This window comes from Amblyomma americanum, chromosome 1, assembly GCF_052857255.1.
Source record: "Amblyomma americanum isolate KBUSLIRL-KWMA chromosome 1, ASM5285725v1, whole genome shotgun sequence".
Lineage (NCBI taxonomy): Eukaryota > Metazoa > Arthropoda > Arachnida > Ixodida > Ixodidae > Amblyomma > Amblyomma americanum.
Window position 1 is genome coordinate 98,933,072 of NC_135497.1, and position 12,543 is coordinate 98,945,614.

Sequence of the window (12,543 nt, forward strand, 5' to 3'; positions counted from 1 at the left end):
CTGTGTACAATTGGTGCAGTTTCAATGCTGCGTCATAAAGAATGGCAGCAAGCCTCAAAATGGAAACGTATATGAATCTGCATGTACAACAGAGAGAGTCATTTTTATAACACAAAGCAAAGTAGTGACAAAAGTGTGCGATATAACATTTGGAATGCACTGCTTGTATGTAGAAGCTGATGTCACAAACTCTCCTCTTAAATAGAACTAAACAACAGTTTCATGGGTGGGAGGCAGTTAAATGATCGTGTAATGAAAAAAATGTTTTTTTCCTGATAGCTACCAATTTGTAGCAACATAGCCTGACAGATCTTAATGCAGTGTGCCTCCCATAGCTGAAACAAGTTGGCACCATGGAAAATAATGTTTGAACTCAAGGCAATTCCAGCATCACAAACTCAATTTTCATGGTTTTGTGTCAACAATTGTAATGGTGATTTCAAAATTTGCGTATTTTGGTAGCTGCTATGCATCACTAAGTGGTATACCACTTAGTGGTATACCAAGACAAAAAGAACCAATAGACACACTATAGTGTATCTATTGGTTCTTTTTGTCTTGGGGAAACTGGATTGAACTAAACATTTCTACTGTGATCAACCAGCTTCTACTCCTCCCCTTCCTGAATTTCCAGGCTGCACTTTGCAAGCCCATATATTATCTGTGTTTCTTTACTGGGTGTGTCATGCTACTACTACATGCAGGCTGTGTTTGAGACGAGAATAACAAAAACACAAGCCACTGTGTTAGGCTGCTCTTGCCTTCTTTAGTCTACTGTGGTTTGTTATAGATGTTGGTTTAGTATACCACACAGTGTGCACATGTCTATTTAATATCCACAAAAACATTGCATTTATAGAATCATTCATGAAACATGGCTAAAAAACCTTTGTAAATGAACAAATTGCTTTGCTATATGAATGTGTAATAGAGATGATATAACTAAAGCAGAGCAAAACATGAAAATTTTAGTCTTGGTATATATCTGAATGCATGGTTGAGCCAAAGTGTCATGCTTTTGCTCTTTAGAAATTATTGAGAAGGTTGCTTCCAGTGCTCAGAAATAGAGGGCTCATTTGGCCCCCTCCACAAATTTTGTCTTCTCTTTTTCTAGATTCGTTTGAATTCTGGCCTCAAGCATTTCAGAACCCTTTGTAGTGATTAATAAGCATCAATAAGTCATTAATGCATTTGTTATGAAAGTCGCTAGTATAAATGATCCGGCAGATGTACAAAGAATTTGCAGTTTTAAGTGCAGCACTGTGCACACAGTGCTTGAGCAGACCTAAAATACAGATTGTATTTGTCTCAGATGCTGGTCGGCAAAGGACAAGAATGACTGAAAGAAAGTTGTATTTCCACTACTGGAACATCAGTGTGTGTGTGTGTGTATACACGCACGCACACACACACACATATAAATACCCAGCAGAGAAACTTACATTGTACATAAAAAGCCTTATATTAAGCTTTAAAAGCAGCGTTCAGTCCGGACTGTTGTAGCAATTTTGCCACCAGCTTCTGCTGCTGGAAGCATTTATAGTGATTGGGTACTCTGGCGTCTTGAGAATAAAATCCACGGAAGTCATCTGAAAGATCTAGGGACACAAAGAGGTTCCTTTTACTTCTTACTGGGGATAAAGCACAGATGCACTCCTATGGTTTGTTTCTTTTTGTGACCCAAATCTGTTGTGCGTATGATTTAAATTATGGTGGAGCTCACTAGTTCTTTCATTGCACATGATCTGTTTAGCGCACAGTTATAAAAGCCCAAGTGCATACTTCCTCCCACTCCCTCCTTTAAAAAAAGAATTCAAATAGGTACAAAAAAAGTGTAAAAGGTTAAATGCGAAAAAATATCGCTTGGTAGCGCATGCCACTATGTGAACTGCAAGAAAGTGGAAAAAAAAATGTATCTTGGTGTTCTAGCTTTGTAACCTTGTGCATGTAGGACGCAAGATATGCACAGCTATAAAATGGCAAAAAAAAGGTGTAAAAGTTTGAAAAAATGCACAGCGAAAGAAAAAAAAATTAAATGCATAAAAAGTTATCAATGTGGAGTAACTTTCAGATGGCTTTTTTAATATATACATATTATACATAGCTAGCAATTAAGTTAGTGTGGAAATGAAGAGTATGTGTAAATAACCACACAAAGTTGTGTGTGTGTATGTGTGTGTGTGTGTGGGTGGGTGGATGTGCACATGCTGGCCATAACGACCTTTTGAGAAATGCCTTTTCACTGCCACCACACATGATAATAAACAGGACATCAATGGCATGCAATGCATGTGGCAGAGGTAAAAGCTGGCAGTATCACAGCTGTACTTTACCCCAGCTAGCGCAGCGCTTCGGTGATCTCTGTTGGCACAGAGTCCAGCGTTAAAAGATTGCTGAATGCTGAGCACAAAAGACCGCCTAAACAACCTTTATTCTCAATACTATTCTAGAACAGCTGTGGCTGACATCACTGTGAGCAACCATGCTGTTTTAGTGTATACAGCTGGCTAAGTTTACACAGCATATTTTCCTACCCCAGATGCCTGTATGCTTTTTGACTTGTTAACTTGTATATAGCTAACACACAACCTTGCCAATGCCTGGTTTCAAGCACGAATGTGTTTTTTCAGGTCTAAGTGCATGCTCACAACTTCTTCAAAACTCTCAAGCAACCTTTTTGTCAGCCGTACTTAACAATTATTATGAGATTGACGACTGTAGAAAAGGCCATTCTGTGTAGCTTTGCGTTCGGAAGTCTGCCGCCTTCTCTGAAAGCAGGTGCATGGTTTGGTTGTTGGGCTTGAGGCCGCAGTGCCTTTGGCACTTTCCCCACAAATCCGTCCCTCTCATCCAGAGCTTGTGTAAAAGTTTCTAAAAACACATAACTGCCCAGTTTTGTCTTAACCATTATAGATTTCAGGGTAGCATTTGTGGTCTTTGTGGGGTTACTGACACCTTCTCTTTACAAAGTGGCAATCGATGGCAGACTGCACTTCTATCATAGATTCTGGCTATGCTACCCAAAGAACTGCCGGAAGTGTGTGCGCTAAGGGAGCACAGGCAGCTGCAGCCATTGTAGTTGGCCTGAAGAGATTGCAAGTGACCTCCCATGTCATCTCTGGCTTAGCCTTTCAAGAGGCATGAGGAATGATCTCCTGCATCCTGGCATCTCTTTGGCCTCCATGCAAAATGATGTCACAAAATGAATTTGGCATATACTATTTGTCTACTTTCCTTGTATCATGGTCTCAAAGCACCTATCAGCAGATTTGCATATTTGAATGAACATGCCCACAGTGCAGAAAATGTGGTCATGATAATGTTCTGCCAATACCAGTGCTCTGCCTGGCACATGGAAGCTTGTGAGGTAAAATGGAAAGCAGCGTGTGCTTTTTAGCAGCAGTGCCCATTTCTTTTCATTGCCAGTGATGTTAGTACTGCTGCCATGACTCCTGCGGTTTTCACCAGAAAGCTTGTGACAGCTGGTGATGTTGGCTGAGGCAGAGCACATCATCACGAGGTGTGGACTCTCACATCATGTAGCAAAGGCTGCTGTGGTGTCGGGCTGTGATGCACACCGATGCTTCCCAAAAGGCCTTTAGAGGCAGGCAGCGGCAGGGTGAGGGCAAGCATTGGAGAAGGAATATACAACATGGTGGGAGTGAAATCAAGTGGCTTGAAATGCAAGCAACTCTGCTGTTGCTACACCTTCACAAGAACATCTTGCAGGAGATTGTTCCCTGGACAGTGCCTTGGAACTGCCACCATGTAACAAAATTTTTGGCTGATAGTGATTTAGTGGTGCCTCAAGTAGGTGGAAGTACACAGAGATAGGTGTCATCTTTACATGGCTTCTAGCTTTTCAATTTAGCCGCAAGGGCAGAGGTACTGCACAAATTAAGACCACACAGCCAAGAAAGACAGGGATGCTGTCCTCTCACAATGAACATTGCAGTGTGATGTTTGCTTAAGCAGCGCAGGCGGGCCCGAGTACGCTACCAAGCTTTATATCTTGTGCAGGTAATTTGTTGTGCCATAATTTCTGGTGTACAGTCCACACCCATTTTATTACCCACAGGGCTTGATTTTGGCTGAAAAAATTTCTTTACTAGACCGTCAGCAGGGTCGAGGTTCACAATGTGTGCAAAAAATTCCATGAGTACGATTTAGTCTCTTAGAGGAAAAACAGTCTGTTGTTTGTACATTGAAATAAGACTCATTATCGTATTCATTATCTTTACTAGCTCTCTTGATTCTGCTCAGACGTCCATAAGCTGGATTTAGAGAAGCCATTGACGATAATTGACAAGGGATAGCTTTCCAGTATCCTACCACCCACTTACACACTCCTGCATAGGTTCATGTTTGGAATATAGCAACCAGTACCAGTAAGTATGCATGCAAGTAGTCGGCCAGCAATGGCAGCAGAAGCACTGTGCAAGTATTAAAGAACTTCATGGTAGAATCGCCAGAATCTTTTTTTTTTTTTTTTTCATATTAGGTGATGCTTGAAAGAAAAAAAACACTGTATAGTCTGCACCATAGATAGTTTGCAGAGAGCAAAATTTCAACTTTTAAACATGTATAGCATTGACTGTATACCGGAAATTACAGTATATATATTTTACACGGTAATATTTCCCATGAAAAAATTTGAAAATTTTTCTTTTGCCAGAGATTGTTTAATGCTCTAAACCGTAAGGCACTTTGTACACAATTGCCAGCAAATTTGCAGTTTTTTTTCTGACAGTGTATTGCGCCTAGCAGGGATTCCTTTGTTTCAGGTTAATATAGCGTCCTTTGTGTCGCAAATAAGGTGGCTTTTTATACTGTACAGTGAACATGGTAAACGGTATTTCACAAAACAGTCAACTGGGAAGCACGCTGTCCGCCATTTTTATGCAGACAGATTTTCGCACCGGTAACATCAGTTTTTTACCCCCCCCCCCCCCCCCCATTTCGAGCATAATATGCAAAATCAAAAACATACTTGATTTCACAATATTCTGGCGTTTACCAGTCGAGTCTTGATATTTGTATGCTGCTATTCGTATCATTTGACACTTTGTATGAAATTTTGCACACCACGGTAAAAAATAACTGCTGGTATTCTGCACCGCAAAATAATTCTTTCTTGAGGTCTGAATGTATTATTGAGGTAGAAAAATTTGTTTTCAATAGAAACAAAAAAATGGCTCCTTAAGAATGGGTACAGAATTTTTATTATCAGGCACATAACAGTCTTGTAAGCCCAAGAAACTGGAGTCAGTTCATCTTGCCTGCTGTCCAAGCCAAGCTACCCAGTGTCCCTAAGATCTCAACCAAATCTTCCAAGTGGCTCGTGAACTTTTGAGCTTTATTAAGACTGCAATAGCTAGGAACAACCGAGGCACTTGTGTAATTACTGCTCTAATGATGCCTTGCCTAGTGCAGCCTTGAAGCACTATGCAGTATGGGGCAGTATTCAGTGTTACGGCTACAAAAAGCTGGCACAGTGTCAGTTCACTGCAGGTACCTAGCCCTTCTGGCAGCACCTGCAGAATTCTGCCAGTTGTATGGTATGGGTGCACATAATACTAGGTTTATTGGGCAGGGCCTAGCAATTCCATATTTTCCGGTGAACTGGTAGTTGCTGTAATGCTGTGCAGCATTGCACCCTAACTCAGTCCCACCAGCTGTTTTTCTTGGTCATGACAGCACACCGAATCAATGCCTTTCAGCTGTGAACTGTATGACTGCATGCATGAGCTAAACAACCCTTGGCTGTATATATGTATAAACGAACACAGCAGGAAGGAACCAGAAGTCTAGTCTGTGGCCTACAGTTGGTGCAACAAATCTGTGAACAATAAAGGCAAGAAAAGAGGAATAAGCTGTCCAGGCATAAATGTGTTTGCCAGAATAGTGCTTCATTTATGCAATACTAGAATGTTTATGGAGAATGTCTTGCTTCAAGCACGCATACTGCAATGCTAGCATTCTTTCACAATTTTGCCTCTTTTAAAAATCTGCGAGTTGAGGCACCTCGTGCAGGTTTCTCCTAGTTTTTGTTTTTATCACGTTTGAAAACAGTGCTTCCATTACCAGGCCAACCAAGTCCTTTCTTTTTTGCAATGATTTTCAGATGGCTGTTGCAAAGGAAAAAGGGTTGTGCTCAAAAAATGCGCTGGACCAGCTGTACGTTTGAGGTGCACTGATCTCCCTGTTTTGTTGGGGATAATGCATGTCACAGCTTCACGGGTGCTTACAGAGTTGTCTTATTCGAAGAGTGGGACTTTGTGTAGCCAAACAACTAACAACATACACTCTGTACTTTAACTAATGTTTTTATCTTTGAGCTGCATGCATAACCTGTTCATTTAAAATATGCTTCTCAAATGGCTTTCAGACATGCAGGTTGTCCCCTACTCTTTTTACATGTATTTAAGTCTAAATGTAACCTATAATTTCTTTCAGTGCAGCACTTTGGCTACGCACATGGAAAGATTTTTTTACTGAGCAAGTTTTGACTGCAATGACGATAAGCTCAACCTCTGTGTAGCTTTTCTAACAGCTTGACTTTGTGTTGTGGGTGACTGTCTAGAAATGACAGGCATACCGCAGTGAATACAAAGGGTGCTTAGAAAGTGCACCGACAATGGCAGCAATTTTAGATATTCTGATTTACTCATACAATGTTGTTGCATCCCTTTTGTCCTTCCTCATGGTTTTTGAAATTGCTGCACTTGTGCTCTTGGACTGAGGGTTCTGAAAACAGATGTGTACTTGAAAGTTCTGTTGCCAAATTCTGTGACGTGCTGTCCACTATTTGTGTATAGGTAGATGCAGCAAGTGTCCAACCAAATCACCTGTGTGTACAGATTGATTATACTCTGCTACTTGATGCACCGACAAAGTGTACTCACTATGCATCTTTTTTGCGGGACTGTATCACCAGGGTGTACCTAACAGAAGAATTTTTTTATAGTTTCTGCACTTTACATCGACAACAAGGTACCATGTGATGAAACAGGTGTTAAACACAAATACTGCACGACTGTTATTTATAAAGTGATGGTAAATGTTGCGCTAGGCTATTAGTGTTTTTGGTGCACTTCAAGAAATATGGGGAGGAAATGGAGGTTAAACTTTTATTTATGCCGCATCCTAGTACAAAGCTTTCCCCATGCATGTTGCACTGGAGCTGTGCAAAATGTCTGCTCAGAGACCTACACATTTTGGCGTAGCAGGTGGACCTTTTCCATAAATGCACGCACCTGAGAGTCGCTTAGCATGCCACTCCACATGTTCCCATGCTTAAAGGATGAACCCACAATCACTGCATCCGCTGTAAAAAAGTCTTCAATGTTGCTCAATGCAATTCCTGATCCGAGAAGTACGGGCACTGTTGCTTCTGCTTTTAACTCTGCAAACCAATAACACATGCAGTCATTTGGACAGTGCCCTCTTCCAAAGGGCTATCTTTTTTGCAAAAGCTAATCAACCAAGGCTTTGCCTATTGACATCAGAGTACCAAATGCATGATGCAGTGAACATGTTAGCCATCCTAACGAGTGCTTGAGTGCCAGAAACTGGCATCTTTCTGCTTCCTGACATTGTGGTCAGTAATCACCAGAACCACTGAAGAGCTGTGCAAGACACTGCTGCATGCAAAGAACCTTTATAAAGAATCTACACATATGCACTGCAAGGATATAGAAACATTTCAAAACTTGCAGCGCACCTTGCAGTTCGCTGGCACTGGGAGGCTGGCCCGTAGCACCTCCTGTCAGTACGACACCATCTGACTGAAAAAATTCGGCTGCCTTCATTGTTTCAAGGATGCTGATGTCACTTGTGATGGCATGTGAACTGGCCAGGACAGGATGATGCATTGGCAGTGGTTATGTATTGCTGGCTAGTGCAAAGCAGAGATGTGATAAAAATTTACTGACCTGTGTTTCTTCTTTATGTCTGTAAACACAAGGATGTCCTCTGCATTGATGATGCGTCTGTAACGCAGTAGTTCACCCGCGCAGGATTCCATAAAACCTTCGTCTGCCACATGTCCAAACACAAAACCTTCAGCACGCACAAACTGGAGACCTGCACACCATTGCTTTGTGAGCCTCATGTACAATGTGTTCACAAGCTCTGCTACAAAAAAACAAAACAAAACAAAACCTTTAGATGGAAAACTATGAAAGTGCTATTTCCTTCCACAAAAACATTGTCATTAGCATTTCTTACTCTGCGAAAGCAAGGAATCTGTTACAAAGTTGCTTCTTGCTGTGTAATCTGAAAAACGCATTGAACTTATTTGTGAAACATTTTGCTCTTGAGAAAAAGAAAAAGTCAAACCACTTTTGCGTGTCCTTGTCTCTTAATTGTTATCCTGTTTGCTGTCCCTAGTCTGTCACTCAATTGTCGAGCGCTACATGCTATTTCCTTTGGTCAACTTGACTAAGTCGCAATGCTGCTGGAACTTTGTTCTCACCCTGGGGAAAGAAAAAGAATTGCTGATAATTGTAATGGAAGACAGGTGTGTGCACTGGCATTTCCTTGTGATGCAAGTAAGACTGGTAGGTATCCATCTACAAGCTTGCATAGTGCATCTATATTTCTTGCCACCATGCATTATGAAATCGTGCCTATGGAAATGAACTGCCGTTAAACAATAATGACATGCCAAAGGTGTCGCATAGACAAGCTTGCTATAATTTACATGAACCAATTAGTCCTAAATTTTCTCTCTATGCTAAGCAAGAAGTTGCTACAGTTTCTTTGACTGCTTATGCAAGCAATATTTTTGGCAGATGACATGCTGCACAGTCTCCTAACAATGCAGCTTTCAAAATTTACAAGTAAAGGAAAGGCACACTTTTGTTTTGCTCCTAGTGTAAGCATTACCCTGACAGTGTGCATACTCATATTTTTGTACAACCCTTGTAAAAAGTATACAGGTTCAAAAGTATACATTTCAAATCTCTCTGAAGGAGAGCTTAACTCTGCACTTTTGCAATATACAGTTGCAAAGAAAAGAAAAAGGTTAATTAAAATATTACTGTTCCTTGGTAACATTAATATCTTGTTATGCACGTGGTAATTATGTGAGAAAAAAAAGTGGTACGAAGTATTAACCTTCACTGCTGAAACAATGTGGCAGAGAGAAACTCTTCGGGATTATACACTCCTGTGGAGCGACACTGGTGCTTTAGTCCTCTCGCTCCGACTTGGGACTTCCAGCGGTTCTGGAGAGCCCAGGTGCATGGCTTGAAAGGAAGCCCCTTGGGTTTATTTTTTCGACAAAGGCTGTACATTTGGAAAAATAAGGCCAGTTACAAAGTACATATGCCTATTCCATAACTTCAAGCTTTACCGCTCCATCCACATGACATATGACTGAGTAAAAGAGGAACATTAAGGTACACTGTTTCAGTTGCAGTGAAAACAACAAATGATACTCCCAATGGCAAAACTTTTTAAAGCTTTTCTTAAAATAAAGACTCGACAAAACTAAGCAATTACCTGCAGCTGCTGCAACAGCTAGTGCACTTTTGTTGTTTCCAGCAAGGATCTGGACACCACAGGGAACTGATGGAAGGAGCCCTTTCACTTCTGTGCAAATGCGTGTCATAAACGCAGTTGTTTCTGGGCCAGCTTGACAAGGTTTGACATAGGGGAGGTCAAACATATTTTCGACAAGAACGCCGTCCTAGTGGAAGAATGTACGAGCATCTTTTAACAAGGTGTTTTTTCTTCTGCAAAATCCTTGTTTTTATGAACAGCGAAGTTACAAAAAAGAAACCATGCCAGCAGAATGGGTAAAAGATCGAAAGTAGAGGCACAAGTATTGAAAACTGAATAGTGTTTATACTCTTGCGCGCAAAAAAGACCTTTTGCATCTACTGCTCCTGAATGTCATTAGTCACCATGATGGGCAGCTCAAAATGCAGTAATACTATGAACATTTATGCAGTAATACTATGAACTATACTATGCAGTAACACTATGAACATCTATTTGATGTGTTGTAAAACAGCACTTTAATGCTGGGTAAAACCCAATTTGTCACGATTTTTGCTTCCCAAGGCTGTTTTAAAAATATTGCGGTAAGCCCAAATTTTACCCAAAATTGCTTTCCTTAAATACATTTTACACCTGAACAGAGTTTCTTGTAGGAGACCAGCACATTCCGAAGAGCCATTTCAGAAAGGCTTTCACAGTTGATTGCTAGTGATCTGATCCATGTTACCCTGCTTTCATCCTTAAACCTTTGTTGCTTAAGGCAAGGCTTCATTTCAAGAGGCCCCAATAAAATTCACATCTCTTCTCTCGCTAGCCAATGCTGCTTGAGAGCCATTGTATGTGCAAACTGGTAGTTACTTGGATCAAATGCTGTTTTCTGCAGCTAGGATGCACACAAAGGACTGGAAAGTCTAGAAATAACATATCTCGTAAAGCAGTATCGTTTTTAGAAAAAATAAAGCAACATGCAAGTCTGAACATTTTCTTGCTGCAATGAAGCTTTGTGGAATGAAATATTTTTCCCCACCACAAAATTGCTGACCTCATTGTGGTAATGGTCTTTGTAAATTCTCGTTACTGCAAAAATGGCGCAATAAAACTAACCCATTTTCAAGAAAAACCTGACTTCCATACAATTTACGAAAAAGAATGGTGTCTTGTTTTTATCCCCCCAGTATTGAATTTATCCCCCCAGTATTGAATTCAATGAGTCCCTGGGAATATACTCCTCAATTCAACGAAAAAAAAAGTCGCCATTGACCGCCTCCCCGCAGTGCGACAATGTGGCTAACAGCCTTAACACCCCCCTTCCTCCCCCTCCCCCACACCTTTCGCATCACAGCTGTCGTTCCTTTGACCCCCCTCCATCTTATAAGACGCTAGCTACTGCCCTCAGTCACCGCAGATGAAGGAGCCGAGTCGGCTTCGACACGTTGGGTTGAAATTAAAATTTTTGGTTGGAGATGTGCAGTTTATTATAAGTCACAAAACGACTTCGCATTCCTTACCTGCAAGTTTCACACATTCAACCGTTTTAGCTCGTCGAATTCTAAACCTCTTCAGCTATGAATGACTTCAATTATGGACACTTTTTCTGGGGACCAAATGCCTCAATAATATGGAATCTCTGCGTAGACAATGAATGGGGGAAAATGCACAGAGCCCATTGGTGCCCTTGTATGCTTCATTTTCTGCTATTTTAGTGCAGCACACAGTGAAAATGACTGACTGATGGCCCTTTTATGGTTTTATGCTTTGTAATGCAAAATTGCCAAGTCAACACCCCTTACCATCTCCTGTATTACATGAATGGCTGTGAAGAAAACTCTCTCTGGAGTTTATGCTATGTAGAAAGGCTAATTCAGCAGCTGTCAGCTGACTGAATCATGGGATGTGAACAGCCGTAGTAGGAGTTAGGTCATGTAGCCATGAGCATCCATCATGTGTATCATCATGATTTACTAGGCATGTGAACCTGCAATGCATTGTTTCAAGCATAATGACCGTGACCAGGATAATGGACTTCGAGCACTCAACATTGCGTTTCTTTCAACTTCACTGACCGCCACTACACACAGAAGCAGACCCTAATCGTAGCTTTTTTTTTCTCAATATTTTTTCTTTGCGATTCGTTATTACAGATGACTTGCTCCATGGACAATTTTGCTCGGGAACTAAAGTGTCCATATTTAATGCCAGGCATAACTGTATATCTATTACAATTGCAGGTTCCTCCCATTCCCTGAGTGACAATGCTGTAGATCCAACCTGTGGTCTTGTAGACAAATGGGAAAATATTGGAAATTCCAGCATGCAATTCAGTGTGCCTTAATCAATATAAGCTTCTATGGGTTCAATAATGTTGCACACGCAGATGCAGCATTATTGTTTTTCAACGAATCGTGTTACTGGTTAACATGAGAGGCAAAAAAACTACAGAGTCAGATGCTGTTATGAGTAGCATATTTCCAAGTACAAACCTTAACCAGTCTAAGTGGTTTGTGGTACAGTTCCCAGTTGGTTTCAACCGGGGCCGGTCGAATTCCCAGACGGAACCAATTAGGAACCAACTAGTTCCGGTTGGAACTGGTCCAACCATGCAGTTTATGGAACCAGCTGAGAATTGTTCCATAAACTTAGTTAGACTGGTTCAGATTTTAAGGCAAGGTTAAGGTAAGGGGCTACATACAACGCCACATTTCTTGTACACCTCTGCTTCTCTACAAGCTGCATCCACAATTTGACTGCATTTCATTTCGTTAAAAGGTGCACCTGCAAAGGAAAGCATAAAACCGTTACATGTACTACAATACGTACACACCACACGCAACGTCTCATGCGTGCTAAAATGCAAGCGTGCACGTGCCGACTGTTCATCACGAACCTGGTAGAGCTTTTACATGCACCATTCCTATAACAGCACAAGTTACGGATTGGAACATCTCGCGGAACTTGAGTAACGAAACCATTTTCTGTTCAGGCGCAACCTCTGCCAGCACACTTCAGAGCTGCGAGGCCGATGCCCTAAAGGCTCTG

General features: G+C 41.2%; 1 protein-coding gene across 1 annotated transcript; it reads right to left on the minus strand.

Moving 5' to 3' along the window:
• Nucleotides 1-4,948: 4,948 nt before the first annotated feature.
• LOC144113326 (uncharacterized protein F13E9.13, mitochondrial) lies at nt 4,949-12,529 on the minus strand. The gene is made up of 6 exons (XM_077646329.1): nt 12,392-12,529; nt 12,197-12,279; nt 9,508-9,694; nt 7,935-8,085; nt 7,724-7,851; nt 4,949-7,405 (listed from the first exon to the last, which is right to left on the minus strand). Exons 1-6 carry the CDS (start codon nt 12,474-12,476, stop codon nt 7,209-7,211), a joined length of 831 nt encoding a protein of 276 aa, XP_077502455.1. The 5' UTR covers nt 12,477-12,529; the 3' UTR covers nt 4,949-7,208.
• Nucleotides 12,530-12,543: the final 14 nt, after the last annotated feature.